Source organism: Nannobrachium achirus (assembly GCF_963921795.1).
Source record: "Nannobrachium achirus genome assembly, chromosome: 2".
NCBI classification, from domain to species: domain Eukaryota; kingdom Metazoa; phylum Chordata; class Actinopteri; order Myctophiformes; family Myctophidae; genus Nannobrachium; species Nannobrachium achirus.
In genome coordinates, this window is record NC_137811.1 from 68,410,883 (window position 1) to 68,428,382 (window position 17,500).

General features: G+C 42.3%; 3 protein-coding genes across 5 annotated transcripts in view; 2 read left to right on the plus strand and 1 right to left on the minus strand.

Annotated features, from left to right (window-relative positions):
• Nucleotides 1–447, plus strand: part of zfat (zinc finger and AT hook domain containing) — a 29,350-nt gene extending 28,903 nt beyond the window's left edge. The window contains exon 25 of the mRNA XM_080743835.1: nt 1–447. This exon is cut by the window's left edge and continues 1,140 nt beyond it. The gene's annotated coding sequence lies outside the window, so the exon portion shown is untranslated.
• A 939-nt stretch (nt 448–1,386) lies between these two features.
• Nucleotides 1,387–17,500, plus strand: part of mroh1 (maestro heat-like repeat family member 1) — a 57,079-nt gene continuing 40,965 nt past the window's right edge. The window contains exons 1-8 of one of the 3 annotated variants that reach the window (XM_080752298.1): nt 1,387–1,496; nt 7,366–7,451; nt 7,842–7,924; nt 8,752–8,897; nt 11,679–11,810; nt 14,592–14,754; nt 15,326–15,424; nt 16,924–17,075. In XM_080752298.1, coding sequence (XP_080608424.1) covers nt 7,903–7,924; nt 8,752–8,897; nt 11,679–11,810; nt 14,592–14,754; nt 15,326–15,424; nt 16,924–17,075 — 714 coding nt within the window. In that variant the 5' untranslated portion in view covers nt 1,387–1,496; nt 7,366–7,451; nt 7,842–7,902. Of the gene's footprint in view, nt 1,507–7,365; nt 7,452–7,841; nt 7,925–8,751; nt 8,898–11,678; nt 11,811–14,591; nt 14,755–15,325; nt 15,425–16,923; nt 17,076–17,500 lie in introns of all 3 variants that reach the window. The other 2 variants (XM_080752300.1, XM_080752299.1) reach the window with 2 other exon arrangements.
• On the minus strand, nt 11,862–13,562 carry LOC308307186 (E3 ubiquitin/ISG15 ligase TRIM25-like; the record flags this gene model as incomplete). Its single annotated transcript, XM_080752357.1, has 1 exon — nt 11,862–13,562. One exon carries the CDS (start codon nt 13,560–13,562, stop codon nt 11,862–11,864), a length of 1,701 nt encoding a protein of 566 aa, XP_080608483.1.

A 17,500-nucleotide genomic window follows, 5' to 3' on the forward strand; every position in this document is an offset into this window, starting at 1 on the left:
ATCTAGCTTTTTATATCTGTGGTTATTCCATCCAGAACCCGGACCCCTAAATTGACTTGAGCCGTTATTCCAGTCAACTGGTATAGTGTGCTTGATGTTAATGAAAACCTGCATAGATTGTAAAGCTTTGTTCTAACTATTGCTGCTGTGTTGTGTAAGGATGGAAGGATCTTACAGTCTAAACATGGCACAGTATGGAGTCTGTTTACTTGTGTATGTTGTTTGATTGAGATTTCATAATGTTGTGTTAAACTGGTGTGTGTGTGTGTGTGTGTGTGTGTGTGTGTGTGTGTGTGTGTGTGTGTGTGTGTGTGTGTGTGTGTGTGTGTGTGTGTGTGTGTGTGTGTGTGTGTGTGCGCGCGCTTAAAAGTGAGACATCACTTTGACTGTTTATCGTTTTGTTGGCACCACTATCATATCATGGTAATTAATTAAAATGCCATTATGTGGATAATATTTGTATGCAAATTGTATACTGTATAAATATACTGTATATTGTACAGCATATTCTCACTTGTGTGATTTGATTTTTGTTCTAGTTTATTTTTCATATAGCAATTCTTTCTATGTTAAAATCTTTATCTGAGATAGATAAATACATTTTGTGATATTGCAAAAGAATTGTGATCGGACCAACTGAAATGAGTCTGATGTCGCTGAAATCATATTTTGCGTTATGAGCACTATATATTTTCCTTTGGTACTTTCTGTATTTATGATGCCTCCTTGCAGTACTTTTAGAATTTTGTTATGGATTTAAATTCTTAATAAAACATGCTCGAACAAATATAAATATTTTATATTGTATTGTAAGCCTTTTTTATATACATTAGAACACATTAATGCATACTAATTACGATCTAATAATATGATTGTGAAATATACCATAATGTATGATTAGTAACAGTAGTACATTTACGGTATTGGTACTGGTGTAGCCTTATTTCAGCCACAAGTAGCCTTATTTTGACGCCAATACATCATGTGTCCCATTAGGGTCTATTTGGTTCCATTTGTACACTGTCAGAGTTAAGGGGAGACCTTGAAGTTTAACAGATTGAGAAACTCTGACATAGTCTATAGAATAGCCTACTGTATATGACATACTTATTTCCATTATGGCCCCCCACATTTGTGGTCTTGCTATTTAATTATTATTATGAATATGAATGTTTCTATTACAAGCCAACTAACTGACAGCAAGGAAGGTTGGATAGCCGTTCTATCCGCTCCACTGTTCTCTCTCTCTGTGTGTGTGCGTGTGTGTGTGTGTGTGTGTGTGTGTGTGTGTGTGTGTGTGTGCGCGCGCGCGCGCGTGTGCGTGAGTGCGTGTGGCCCCGCCCACTCGTTGATACGTTCCTGCTGACTGAAGGCACATGACCCAACCCTGTTTACACCTGACAGCCACACACACACTGGACAATAACCTTAGACACAGTGTGTGTGAATTAAAACACTCCACGACGGTTACTGGGCTGTGTTTGGACCGCTGTCCGGTAAGTGTGCGTCCACAGTGGGCTACATGTGATGGTTTGTTGTGTCCCCCTGCTGTCTGTCTCTTCTTCCGTAGCATCAGCCTCTGCATTGCTTCTCTATGGAGCTGTTAGCATGTTAGCTTCCTCCAGCTAAACCTACCTACAGCATCACCGCCCAGGCAGCCTCAACCAGAACAACAGACCAGTGGCAGTTATTATTATTGTTTTACAATGAGGCTATTGTTGAGAAAAAAACAGCCGTTGAGTTGAGTCAACTCCTGTCTCTCTGTGGGCGTTTGTCAGACAATTGTGTCGCATGTTATTATTGTGTCTTTCTGTGTTTTTAAAGCTCAGATTTTTGTTTGTGACAGTTAACCTCCTAACTCCTAAGCCCTAGCTGTCATGCTTCGGATCTACAAGCTCACAGTGATGCTTCATAAGCTTGTAGGTCTGCTATTATTGGAATATTGTGGAAAATTGAACATTTTAAAATAGGATTTTCCTATAATGACATGCTCAAACTATAAGGATGCTAGATTGCTAGTTAATGTGGCTGCATAGAGAATGTTACACCATTCATGTAGGCAGGTAACTACCTGCTAGTGAGAGGTGACTCACAATGCTGTTTGTTTAAACCCGAATGAATGAATGGGGAAGTGGAGATGTCACAATTTAAGTTTAATTCTGTGTGATCATGCCAGCCTGGTTGTTGCATCACTTTGAATGACTGTCATTGCGACCGTAGGGAGCTACTTACTGTAGAAACCTCCACCGGCTGTCTGTGGGTCAGTCAGTCAGTCCGTCCGTCACACTTTTGCCCTGCTCATATCTCCACAACCGTTGCCCCCATCCATGGGGGACCCCCAGATGTAAAAAATGACCAAATGTGCTCACACGTCACACTTTTTCCCTGCTTATATCTCCGCACCCGTTGACCCGATCCATGCCAGATTTTACACACACACTCCTTGCCTGCCAAACTATAACCTCCAAGGACCCCCGGAGCCCCAGGGACCCCCAGGTCCCTGGGGGACCCCTAGCTCTGGTCCATAGCGTTAGTGGAGTTCTCCCTAACGCTATGTTCCTCTACCTCCGTATTTCTTGGCAAAACCGGAAAACCCCGCCGTCTGGTCCGAAAATAACAAAAAACGTTTCGCCCCTCACCAAACCAAAGGTATCAGTGGACAGTTGAAAGCTTACTCTACTTAGTGGACGTGGTCTGAGCCCCCCACCACACGATTAAAATACATTTCTAGGGTGAAATGAAAATATTCCACCGGATGGAGACTCCATTTCTTCTTGTTTTTTTACTATTTGTCGTCGCCATCACGGCGCCAGCTCACTACTGCCGCGCAGGTCAGAGGACCGAAATGCACCGCATTAACAGAGCATTAATCTCGTTGGGTGTTATTCAGCTCTGCGACGTTGGGAGCGCTGTTTCGTAAAAGCCAGGAAAAGTGTCTCCGTCAGGTGGATTATTTTTCATTTCGCCCTAGAAATGTATTTTAATCGTGTGGTGGGGGGCTCAGACCGCGTCCACTAAGTAGAGTAAGCTTTCAACTGTCCACTGATACCTTTGGTTTGGTGAGGGGTGAAACAGTTTTTGTTATTTTTGGACCAGACGGCGGGGCTTCCCGATTTTGCCAAGAAATACGGAGGTAGAGGAACATAGCGTTAGGGAGAACTCCACTAACGCTATGGACCAGAGCTAGGGGACCCCCAGATGTAAAAAATGACCAAATGTGCAAAAATGACCAAATGACCACCCCAACGGGGCTGCTCACGGGGAATTCCCGGGGACCACCGACTCCTGGTGCTCCAGAACGGATGCAAAAGTGGTGGCGCCCCCAGTGGAGGACCCCCTGCCACTGCAGCGCACATAAAATGCCGTAACTCGGGCTAGGAGCGTCCGGGAGAGCCGGGGCCGGTACCTATTCGTCCGCCAAGGCAACTCGGAGACCCCCCCCTAATTTCTCACATGGCCCTATTCTAGCGCCACCTTCAGGCCGATTTTTAAAACACATTTTTGGACACTGCTCCTACAGTTTTTGCCCTAAAATCACGAATATCACTACACAGCATGTCTACACGCATGTCATCAACATGGATCAGGAAGATTTTGGAAAAACACATTTTTGCCCTATTTGTGGAGATAAGCCACCTACGGTCGCTTATCTCCCGATTAGGGAGTCTTACTGGTAATATGGTTAATGACATGAAAAGCTATGTGATTGTTAGCCCCTTACGTTGGGGGGTCCCGAGAGGGGCTATGTGATTGTAAGCCTTGAGATTGTAAGTATAATGTCATGATCTTAACGGCAACTGTTTGAATAATAATAATAATACTAATTGGCTACATGAATCCAATTTATGTGGCTGTTGGATCGGTTGGTTGGATCCCATAGGAGTGTACTATTTAATTTGTCAATATATTTAAGCAAATAAATCTAATATTTTTTGTTTTTGAACACAACTTGGGTGCTGTTCGGATATGCAGCACTGAGCGCACTGGCCAATTCAAACATGAACACCTGAGTAATAATGTCATAATGATATAATTTGCATGTCAGATGCCGTTATACCGAAACCCACAGACTTCCCTTGTGCAGTAAAATCACAGGTCAGAAAAGAGATGTATTGTAACTTCTCTATTTTGTGTGTATGCTCTCATATATCATATCTGCAGGTTGTTGTGTTTATAAGGCGCACAAATACATTACACAACCAACTATTCCAACTTTTGCAATTTAATCATTTTAACCCTGGCGTCCCTATTTTTGGGCATGTAATTTTAGGCAAAATACAAAAAACGTTTTTTATATAAAGAAAATAGCCAAAATAGCCGATCTACAGAGAGTAGGGATGGGACGATACACGATATTATCGTTTATCGCGATAAAAAACACTCATGATAATCGTATCGTGGAGATTTCAATTATCGTGATATCGTCCTCCGTCATGCACTGGGATCAATTCACCTTTTATTTGCTGAGCTGCATATCCGGTACCATTTAATTTAAACCCTCTATAATTGCATGGTAAAAGGTACTTACAGTATAATATACGTACTTGATACAGTCTTTTTTTCGCTCTCTAACAAATCTCTTTGCCAAAAAATAGCCGATCTACAAGCTCACAACACGTCGCACTGCGACGCGTTGTGAGCTTGTAGATCGGCTATTTTTTGGCAAATGTTCTGCCCCAGGATAATGGATTTTGATTATCGCAATAATATCGTATATTGCGATTTCTTTTGTCACAATAATCGTGATATGACATTCTCATATTGTCCCATCCCTAACAGAGAGTGGGCCAAACTAAAACATTTAAAAACATAAAAAAAAACAAAGAAATGGCACATCACAGCACATCTAAAGATACATTTCCTCTTATCTGCTTGCTTAGCAGGAAGGTGATCTGAGATGTCAAAGGATAGGATGAGGGTATTAAATGTCTTCCTCAGTGAATGCACAGCATCATTGTGTTTGACAGCACTAGGCCATGGCTACACAGAGCTGGATATTTCTGAAGCTAGACATTTCTTTGTGCTGTTGGGGCTTGCAGCCACACGAAGCTGAATATTTCAGCCGCGAAAGTGGACATTTTTTAAACCAGATAAATAAGTGGAGAGATTGAAAAATATCCGATTCACTGGATCCGTGTAGACAGGGAACCCGGATATCTCTGAGGACTTTACTGTGTGTGTGCTTGTTAGACCTAGATATCTTTGTCGTGTGGACCTAGATATTTTTCTATGTGGATATCTGAAAAAACGGGATAATATGAAATATCCAGCTCTGTGTTGACCTAGATATTTTTCTATGTGGATATCTGAAAAACCGGGATATATGAAATATCTAGCTCCGTGTAGCCATGGCGGCTACATATCCACATTTGAAAACAAAAAAATATCTCAGTCCACACAAGCAATCTGGCAGAAATAATCTCAGTGCTCTCATACTCTCAGTCAACGAAACAGTAATGTAAATGGTGCACTTCTATAGTGCCTTTATACAAAGTGCATTACTTGTTTTATATTCACCCATTCACACTCATTCACACACTGACAGAGAAAGAAACCATGCAAGGCTGTAGGCAGACTAGGCACCAACCTTGGCCTGTAATCGGGCGCAGTTCAGTGTGCTCGAGGGCACTTTGACTCGCATCCAGGAGGAGCCTGGGATTGAACTGGAAACCTTCCAAATTCTCAATTCTACCTCCTGAGCCACTGCCAATGTCACCCGATACTTGTAGAAGATTCAAAGAATGTTTCTCCTCCATTCTGTTGATACAGTCTATAGTCTATGGATTTAATGATTACTGAACTGTTTAGACAAGGCAGTGGCCGGATTACAATAGGCCTGACTGGTCTGTAAACAGACAAAGTGATCTTTAAATTCTTCACCGATAAGAATAAAACTACTTCACAAGAACAATGCTGTGACTAAAAGAGTACCCCCAAAATATATAGTATTACATGAATAGATGATCAACTTCAGTGCCGCCTTCACAAGTTGGTATTTCCTGGTTTGACACAGTAAAGATGCCGGTGCAGCTTTATGTTTTGTTGATGTGAGTGGCTCTTGGGTTTTACCCTTTTCTCTGTGGAGATTAGCAACCTTACCTAAGAGCATTGATGTTAATTATTGTCTAATGAAAACATATGGGTGTGCATGTGTAGCCTAAGATGCACCCTCACCTCTCTCACTCTTGCTGAATCACCTCAGCTCACTGGAGATTAAGCTCACTCACTGTCTGTCCTACTTTCATCTCTGGTCCATATCCATTAATGCAGGACAGCTGCTGCTATATAAGCTAACCAATTAAAACATAAACACAAATTACTTTAATAGCTGATGTACAGGCTCACAACGCATCACATCATGAAATCAGTGCTTATATAAATCTGCTATTTAAAAAAAAAAAAAAAAAAGAATTGGGAGTTGGGACACATTGGCTGCATAATTGCTTATGACTGATAATTGTGATGGCTTACATTAAACATACTGTAATGTTTTGTGATCCATACTAGGAATGGAAGGATATGAAACGCAAGTAAAGGGAGAAAAAATGGTTCATGCTGGCATGTTTTGCACTTAGGTTTTAGAATGTCTGACACTCTTGAGGCCACAAGGTACTCTACTGTTGAAGACAAGAAAAATGCCACTGTTGTACAGTTTGACTCTATGCCACTTTTGATTTAAATGTATTTTAGGAACAGACTCACACAATATTACTATTTATTTATTTATTTATTTTCTTCGCCAGGCCAAAGGTGTGGCCAGCTATGTTTTCGCCTGTGTGTGTGTGTGTGTGTGTGTGTGTGTGTGTGTGTGTGTGTGTGTGTGTGTGTGTGTGTGTGTGTGTGTGTGTGTGTGTGTGTGTGTGTGTGTGTGTGTGTGTGTGTGTGTGTGTGTGTGTGTGTGTGTGTGTGTGTGTCTTTCTGTCTGTCTATGGGCCACTAATACCCGGCGCCGTTGGACCGATCGGTGTGAAACTGTGCACACGCCACACACACCCCTTGGTGGCCAGAGCAGAACCTCTGACCCACATTCCTCACATTGGTCTGTTACTGTATAAGGGCACCAGGAGACAAATTTGTGCAAAAAAAACAGTCTTTTTATATTACTTCTACAGATTTTGCCCAAACATCACACCAGTCGGTTCACATTATCTAGTCATGTGATCAGATCTGTCAGACTTCTCATTCTCATATTTTATCTTGATTGTCTAAGATTGCCGTCAAAGGATTTGAACAAAATGCCTCGAATCATAAACGCAGCATCCCATTGCCGTTAAACATTGTTGGCGGCCCACAATAGCAAGCTTGTTTGTTTATGTACTTTAGTTTTTATTTCATGCGGTTTGTTTTCTGTGTTCCCACCTCCAGGCTTTGGTGAGCTACGTTAACGGGTTAATCTGACCTGACGGCCTCCATGCCTCCCTGACTTCATCCACACTTCACACACTGACAAGGTGAGCTGATGCTGACATCACTTGTTGTTATGAAAGGCTGCAACGAGGTGGGTAGAGAGGCTGTCTGAGAATCGGAAGGTCGCCAGTTTGCCCCCATACAGATTGGTAAAATAACATTCTATTCATTAAAGCAATGAAATAAATAATACATTATTTATCCACGCCACTTGTCGTGCATATCCAGACATTTCTTTACACTCGGACAGCGATATGGGTTTGTTAGCGTCCGTCTGTTCTTGCTTCTGTTCTAGCCCCTTATATTGAATTTAGATCTCTCCAGACATGTCAGTAGGCGGAGGTATCTGATCGTCTGGCTGTGTGAGACTTAACTGCTCTTAAAAAGTGGATTAGGAAAGCAGATGATGTTCATGTGGCTGTTTGTTCACCCAGGCCATCCTCAGCCTCGTTAGCTGTCGTTAGTGGGAAGTACGGAACCGTCCGGCCTGCCACCATGGACGAGAGCGATGTAGAACGTGAGTAACTTCTTCTTTTCTCTTCTCTATGTATTTTATGATCTCTTACTAATTTGTTAAGCACTCGTATATCAATATACAAGCTTTTTTCTTTATGACACGTTTGGACTGGAGGTGACCCTGTTGGTAGTGGCTTCACATATCAGAGGTCATCAATATGTCCGTCCGTACACTTGGCAAGACTTGGCCTCGACTGTGGAAAATTTTAGATCTTTTGTTTTTCACATAACATTATAATCTACTTATTCTGATCATAAGACCCAATTACTGAGTGTCAGTCTCCAGGCTTTCCTCTGAATATCTGTGACACTGATTTACTATGGCACTATGTCACTTTAGAAGTCCACTATAGGACAGTGGTTTTCAATTCTGTACAAGGAACCCCATAACTCTGACTGAGAGTGCACAAATGGAACCAAATGGAACCCGCTGGGTCCATTTTGGCATTCACAGACCTGTAAAGGCAATTTAATGCTATAGCTCTTTGTGTGTTTCAAGTAATATTGTGTTCCACTAATTTGTTTGTCTGTGTGTTCCACTCATTTGTTTGGAATTTTGACAAAAATGTCCATCACAAGCCAGCATGCATGGCGATGCGATGCCCCCAGGCATGCACACAGAGTGATGACTTTGTTACAGTATAATAGTAGTGTGTGTGTGTGTGTGTGTGTGTGTGTGTGTGAGTGTGTGTGTGTGTGTGTGTGTGTGTGTGTGTGTGTGTGTGTGTGTGTGTGTGTGTGTGTGTGTGTGTGTGTGTGTGTGTGTGTGTGTGTGTGTGTGTGTGTGTGTGTGTGTGTGTGTGTGTGTGTGTGTGTGTGTGTGTGTAGGGGTGACCCTCGCCCTTCTGGACGCAGCCAACGATAAAGACCCAGAGGTTCAGGAGCAGGTCAGGAAGTCCATGTTGACGCTGGGCAGGCAGCAGACTGACAGAGTGCTGGCCATGTGTCAGGACTACCTGCTCAAACACCCCAAGGTAAACACACACTGCACTGCATGACTACCTGCTCAAACACCCCAAGGTAAACACACACTGCACTGCACGTCTACCTGCTCAAACACCCCAAGGTAAACACACACTGCACCAAATGTCCTTAATTACTACATGTACTTTTATTTCCCCCAAAACCTTTTAAGGCGTCTTACTTGTAATGTGGTACAGCCTTGTCAAGGTGCCCTTGAACAAGGCCAGTGAAACTGCTACTGGGAAACGACCCCATACTAAGCCCATACTTACCTCCCCTTTTCCACTGTTATTTATTTTCTTATTTATTTTCTTTTTATTCTTTATTATTTTTATCCTCTGTATAGTACTGTGTTCTATCTGTCTGTAATTCAATGTTATATGAGATACATAAAGGTTTCCTGTGTAAATAAGCCAAAAAGCTGACTGGGATCTCCTTTTAGTTGCCCTTGTACCAGTGAACTGTACTGTCATGAAACTGTACCTTTTCCTATGCAAACTTCTAATACAAGTCTTCAATCAATCAAAACCAGTGACCAACAGTAGAAGACTGTGGTTGGTTGTTCTGATCAGCTCCCATTAGTTAACAGACTGTGGTTGTACTGGTCAACTCCCAGTGGTCAACAGTAGAAGACTGTGGTTGGTTGTACTAGTCAGGTCCCAGTGACCAACAGTAGAAGACTGGTTGTACTGATCAGCTCCCAGTGGTTAACAGACTATGGTTGTACTGGTCAGGTATCAGTGGTCAACAGTAGAAGACAGGTTTTACTGGGCAGCTCCCAGTGTCAAGGTGTGACTGGGTGGCAACTGTTTAGATTGTGAAGCAGGGTGTTGCTCTGGTGAGCCTGCTTTCCCTTAAATGTCAACAGCACTGAACACATGTCAGGACTTTAACTACTGACATGTTCTGCATTAAAGGGAGACTTCACCAGACAGTGTTTTAACCTGATTGTGAATTCAATCATTCTGTTGTGAGCAAGACACGACAGAACCCTTGTCAATGTGTTCTGTGTCTCCAGAGTTCACTCGGGGGACAAAACTCCTTAAGGCCTCTCCATACTTCGACCGAAACCGCCGTTTTCGGTCAAAAGGTCCTTTTCTACCATAAAATTATATCCCTCGGGACTTCTGAAAAGCATTGGACCGAACGAGAGTTCGGAAATTTGCACGTCGGAAAAACACAACTCACCGAACATTTCGGTCGAAGTATGGAGAGGCCTTTACTAGCTGACATTAAAACATGTTGTTCAGAGTTTCACAGCAGAATGACGAAAGAAAGCAGCAGATTGGTCCCATAACCCAGTGTTTCTCAACCTTTTTTTCTGCCGGGGCACACTTTTCATATCCAAAGGATCCCAGGGCACACCTAGATATACGGTGTGTACCTTTTGGCAAATATTTGACCAGTTTTTATATTTGTTGATTACTTTTGATGCAATAATGGTCTTTTTTCTTTCTTGAGGTATTAAAAAGGTCTTAAAGGTCCTTAAATTGTGACTAAGTCCCCCCAGTTCCCTTCGAAATTTCAAAAGGAACACCAAAGCATCTCAAAGGGCACACCAAAGGTCCGCCGCACAGTGGTTGAGAAACACTGCCATAACCATTTAACCACTTTCAACCTGGCAAGTGGCAACCCTATTTTGGGCTTGTCATTATTATGGGTAAAAACATATAATAATTAGTCATACAACAAAATACACAAGGCTCAAGTGGTTAAGACCTCTGTTTTTTGCTGTCATTCTTTATCAGCATTCCTACTGTACACACCGTGATTGAATTCAACCTTCACTGTTGATATAATCTGGATGATTATTATAGACTGGCCACCGTCCAGATCTAACAACTCGCAAACAGCCCAAGGTTACATGCAGACACTGAACTAATTATGTGTTTTAGAGGTTAGAACTGCTGCTGTCAACACCCTGACACTTGTTTTTAGGCACAGTTTGTAAATGAGAAGAGACAGGTTGTGTTGTCAGAATCAGAATCATCTTTATTGTCACATCACAGGTTTACAGAAGTACAGTAAAGAAGTGGATGAAATTAGTTTTTGTGCATAGTTCCCATCATATTGTTATTTCCATAGAAGAAAGAGAGGGAAGAAAAGGGTGAGTTTTTCTAAATGTAGGACTTTTTGGACAACATTTTGGACAAAATATCAGTAATAATTAATAGCGATACAATACGCATCACGATACATGGTTGACAATACGATACATAGACGATATTGGTTCATTTATGGCGATACAATTCGATTCAATGATTTAAAATCGATTATAGTAACTATTTAGCAAAGAAATTAAATCTGTGAAACGTGTCAATAGTGCAGGTTTTTTAAGAAAAAAATATAGTATTTAGTATAGTATGGATATAGATAAGTAAACACTGTGATTCTCTAGCAAATACATGAACATTGACAAACCCGCACCTTGACCTGAACACAGAGATTTTGCACATTTATCGATAATGTACTATATCGAATGGAAAAGTAATTAGACTCCTCGTTGTAATTTTTCTTTTCTTAAATTTGCTAAATATAAGGCACAAATACTTAGTTTCCATACAATCGATTATGTCCATTGTAAAACGATTCAATACAGATTATCTGCATTTTAAAACAATACGATACAATACAAAGCCAAACGGTACGATCAGAACCTGACTTTCTAAGAATAACAATTTATTTTGTTGTAGCAGCAGTGCAAGTTGTTTTGACTACTTTGTAAATCATACAATATACCAATGTATCCCTCCCCTCCCCTCCCTCCCCTCTCCTCCCCTCCCTCTCCTCAGTTGATAGTGAGTCACAGGGTGGTGATTCTGCAGACCATAGAGCTGATTGTGAGCAGCAGCATAGAGGAGGTCAGATACCCCCGGATAAAGAGCATCATCTCCCTGGCCTCCGATGAGATGACACGCTCTAAGGTACGCATGCATGCACGCACGCACGCACGCACGCACGCACACTTTTGTGATCTACTTGAGGTCACACAACTCTGCAACGGCTCCATTTAAATAAAGCCTACGTCCAGCATGGAGGTTGTGTGTGAAGGTGGTGTGGACGGTGTGAAGGAGAGACATGGTGTCTGCAGACACACTGTAGAAGGACAGAGTACCTGAACTGTGGTCCAGGTACACTCCTACTCTGGACGACATAGGGCCTGGGATGCGAGTTGCAATGCCTCTGTGTCTGAAATCATAACCTTGTTTGTTACACTCCAAAGACCATGATTTATCATTATATCCGAATCCACATTCATCAAGAGACCCTGTTCTGCTGATATCTTTATATGAGACTGCTATACGAAGACCGTCTCTGTCTCTTGTGTCTCCACTCCACTCAACCTCCCAGTAACAGCGTCCAGTCAGACCCTCTCTACTCAGAACCTGAGACATATTTGTGAATCTTTCTGGGTGATCAGGATATGATTGTCGTTTGTCCATCATTGCTACTTTTCTGTTCCCTTTAGACAGATACAGGCGTTGATGAGCTGTGTTTGGATCCAGTGTGATTGGACTCGAATATTGTAAGAATTCATCTCTGGTCTTGGGTTCTGGTGGTGATGATGACAGTGAAACATCCACTCTGTTCACTGTCTCTGAGACGTTTGTCCCTTTCTCTGTAAGAATGTCCTCTAGTCTGTCCCTCATCTTGGACACGGCCACAGTCACATCTTCAAAGCTTCTCAGAGGTCGGACATTGCTGCTGACTGGGTGTGTAGATTCACTGATCCTTGACAGTGAGGAGGTGAAACGCCGTAGAAAATGGATGTGATCCTCTGTGAGTGAGAGCTGCTGCAGCTCAGTTTGTCTCCTCCTCAGTTCAGCGAGCTCCTGCTCAACATGCCTCCTCATTCCTTCAGCACCACTCACTTGATGTTCCTGCTGCTCTCTGATCAACTGCCTCACCTCAGATCGTCTTCTTTCCATGGAAGAGATGAGCTCAGTGAAGATGACGTCACTGTCCTCCACTGCTCTGTCAGCACAGTGGTTGATGGACTCCACCTGTTGGTGAAGCACCTTCACGTCTTTTTCTCTCTCCTGGATTCTCTGCTGGATGTTCTGCAGACTCTTATCAAGCTCTTTCTGTCTCTCAGTACGTTCTGCTGCTGCTGAGGTCGTATCGTGACCTTTGTGTTCTTCCACGGCGCACAGAGAACAGATTAACTGGCGATCGGTACGACAGAAAAGCTTCCTCACCTCGCTGTGACGAGAGCAGATGTTCTCCTGAAGCTCGCCGGAGGCTTTGACCAGCTTGTGATTCTTAAAGGCAGGAGACTGATAGTGAGGCTGGAGGTGAGCGTCACAGTAAGAGACCAGACACTGAAGACAAGTCTTTACAGCTTTCAGTCTCCTCCCAGTGCAGAAATCACAGGCCACGTCTCCAGGTCCAGCGTAGCAGTGATCAGGAGGAACATCTTGGAGTCCTGTCCTCTTCAGGCTCTCCACCACCTCAGCCAACATGGTGTTTTTCTTCAGAACAGGTCTTGGGATGAAGGTTTGTCTGCACTGTGGACAGCTGAACCTCCCTCTCTGATCATCCTGGTCCCAGAAGCCCTCGATACACCTCCTGCAGTAGCTGTGTCCACAGGGAACAGTCACTGGGTCCTTCAGTAGATCCAGACAGATGGAACAGCAGAACTGATCCCGATCCAGTTGAACTCCCTGCTGCGCCATTTCAGTATGACTGTGTATGTATGTAAGTCTGTCTGTCTCTGACTAACAGATTGAGTGTAGTTTATGTCCTCAGAGGTCACATGAGATGAGAGCTCTTTTCTGGTTGGTTCCTCAGAGATCACATGAGATGAGAGCTCCTTTCTGGTTGGTTCTTTAAAGACAAGCCACACTGAACCTTGTCCCTTTTATTGGGCTCATAAGAAAAGGCTTTGCAGGAATCCGCTGATACACCGATGAGGTTCAATGTTCTTCATTATTATGAGCTTAATTAATGTACAGGCAGATAAGGATTCATACATTGCCGCAATCATGACTGGACTGCCACAAAAGCCTAACCTTGACCTTTTGGTCCAGACACTCAGGACAGTGTGTCACTCTTACAAGGTGGAGGTATTATATTATTCATTAACTTCTCTGAATCAACTTTATGGTCACAGGTTTTCAGGTGTAAAACGTGAAGTTACATTTATTGCTGTGATGATTCACATCTTGTATTGGATATCATTCCCCATTATGGTGCCAGAGAGCAGTAAAATGGATAATCTCTCCATGTTTGTCCTACATTTTGGCTGGTACCAGGTCATGGGTAATAATAATAATAATAATAATAATAATAATAATAATAATAGTTACCTATTTCCTCTCGCGAGGGAAATTCAGTATTTTCAGCCCAACCCAGCTGATTCGCTGCCCACAAGGAGAGTGTGAGCAATTAGGGGTTAAGAGTCTTGCTCAGGGACAAACATCCACATTGCTACCCTGGCCTGGAATTGAACCTGGGACAACCAGGGGCTCTGGTTCCCCAGGCGGGCTCCCTAACCATTCAGCTATACCGCCCCTAAATGGGTACTCCCTCTGATGTTGTGGCTGTGGGGGTGTTACTCACTCTGGAGAAGTTGTTAGCCAGGTATTGAGGACACTGTCCCTTTGAGTATCTTAAATAAAATAGCAATCCCATTGATATTTCTCTACCTGAAAACGTATTTATAATATACAGGTCTGATGTCTGTTTATTTGTATGATTTCCAGGAAGTCGTCTCTGATTGGCAGCAGGCAGCCAGTAACATCCTGGTTGCCGTGGGCAACAAGTACATCAACGACATCATGGAGGAGATTCTCAGCAAGTTCCAGCCTGGAGTGCTGCCTCACTTCTTTGTGGTCAAAACCCTTGCCAACCTCTCTGATTCTAATGGTACGCACACTCTTTTATATAATGAACAAATCAGTGTGAAAAAAAAAGTCATTGATCTTTTATAATTGACGATGGTAAATGATAACCTGCTTAAGCCCTACTTTACAGTATACTTTGTTGTACAACGGTGTTGCACAAAATGGACAGTCTATATTGGCAATTTTTTAGACCCTCCAGAAAAATCAGATTATGCGACCGAAGAATTTCCCGCATAATCAGCTAAATGCTGCAGATTATGCAGGGGTCACATGTTTTCAAAAAGGCCACATAATCACATATTTCCGCCCACATATTTTGCAACTTTTTGCATATTCTGCAACTTTCTGCAATTTCACTGCATAAAATCATTTAAAACCCTGCATATTTCATTGCAGAATCAAGTATTTTTGACCGCACAATTGATGATTTTAGCTTAGTGTTATTTTCTTTTTGAAAATCCATTGTTTCATTAAGACCTAGGAGATGTAATGACTAGGCAGTATACTTTGATGATGAGTCATTGATGTTATTGTGAACACTAGGCAGTACTTTGAAGATGATGAGTCATTAACGTCGTGTCCTTGTCCTCCAGTGTACGGCATGGTTCCTTTCCTCAATGCCATCCTGGGCACCATGCTGCCCATGCTGCCCATGGCCAAGTCAGACAACATGAAGTGGGTCTTCTCCTCCGGTAAGAACCTGTCTTAGAGCTGGACCACTGCTGTGCTTTCTGATCCCTGACTTTTTTAAGTCATGGACCTGCAAATTGATATGTATCCGGCCACGGATCCCCATCTGAAAAGGTTTCGTGCCTGGGGTCCCCAGAAGAGAAGTTTATGTAAAGAAAAATGCAGATGTACAATTCAATTCAATTCAATTCAATTCAATTCAATTCAATTTTATTAGAGTGTCAAATCATAACAAGTTATCTCAAGACACTTTACAAAGGCTAAAGAGAGGCTACAAGCTTGCAGTGTTTCACAAAGTGACACGCAGCAAGCATGTACCGTAGATCTGCTATTTTTTTGCCTTGGGACTTTGTGACAACTAGACGTTATTGTTGCAACTTGCAATGTACAGTATGTGCTCCTATGTTTGTAAAACTACAGTAGTGGATTGAAAAAGGTGCACTCGTTTTTCGGCACCGATGGAGGCTCGCCGTCTGAAAGGGATTTGTGTCACGAGATGCACCGCTGAGTGAAGGTTGCAAATTACCTGATAGGGACAGAATCGTAAATCATTGTACCTCTGTGACGCCATTTCACCTGGGGTTGTGGATGGTGAACTCGAATAACTGAGTTTTAAAATGATCCCATGTTCCTCACCAGCAGCAACAGTTGAATTGGATTTTAAAAGTGACTTGACCATTCTTGTCTTGCATGATTCTGCTGTTTTGTTACACAGGATTTGTGTTAAAATGTTTTTCTTTGAATAGGCCTATTTTTTTTCCTTTGAGCACTTTGTATGGACTCATTTCCCAATACAGAGGCAAAAACTATACTTTAAATCAAAATAGCGCAAGTAGCCGACCTGCAGGCTCACAACTTGTCACATCGTGTCGCATGTTGTTGGCTTGTTAGATGTGCTATTTTTGCTCTAAAACCCACTGGTCCTGATGGACTGATGTTGTTGAATAAGGCACTGTGAGCAAACATCTGTATCTTCTGACTTGAGGCCTGGTGCTGGCGATAATATCATAAATCCCAATTTCTTTAGTCACAATAATCATGAGACATTTTCATATAGTCCCATCCCTACCCTATTGAACGAGGCTTGTGTTAAAGTGCTCAAATAATTCAGATGTTCTGTCTTCACACTTTGATGATTGAAGCCAGGTGCAGGTTTTGGTTAGCAACCCCGTCATTTGAAATGTACTGGGGCCACATTGGCCCCTATATTCTGGACCAACTTGATTGATTGACGAGTTTATTAGCAGTTTGCAATAGAAAAGTACAGTTTCACGACAGTACAAATCACTGGTACAAGCCAAGGTCAACTAAAAGGAGATCCTTTACAGCTTATTTACACAGGAACCACTTTATGTATGTGTGAGGATATTATGGAAGCCTTTTAAATCATTTTGATAAAGCCATTATTTACCGGCTAGCTTTTAAATAACAGTTTCAGTCCTTCTGTGTTCTCACGTCTCAACCTCTCTGTCTCTCTCTCTCTGTCTCTCTCTCCCTTCAGCTCTGTGTCGTTTCAGTGACAGTATACTAGAGTACCTGGCCAACCTGGACAAGGCTCCAGATCCCACGGTCAGGAAGGACACGTTCTCCAGTGAGATCTACGCTGCCTACGACATTCTGTTCACCAGCTGGTTACAGAGCAGAGAGACGAAGGTACAGACACACACTCAGCGTGCATCAAGCCTACTTTACACTCTATCCCAGGGATGCTCAACTTAAGATTGCTGAGGGGCCCCTCAGCAAAATACAAAAAGTCCAAGGGCCGCAATCTAAAAATGGCGGTCCTATTTTGGACCTTTAAACAATGATTTTGTAACACACTACATGAGTAGTCTAACAATTAATGAAACACACAGAAAACCTCATTGAACAAAAATATTGTCATGGAATGATTAATGATGAAATTATGAAGTTTCTTCTTTTGGAACAAACTCAAAAGTCTTGTATAAAACAAGACAAAAATAGTTTTCTAGTGGTTTTGGAGAGAAACTAAAACAGAAAGAATTCTGAAATTATTTGTCTTGTCTAAAAGTAGACAAATATATTTATTGGTATGACCATGACGGGCCACATAGACA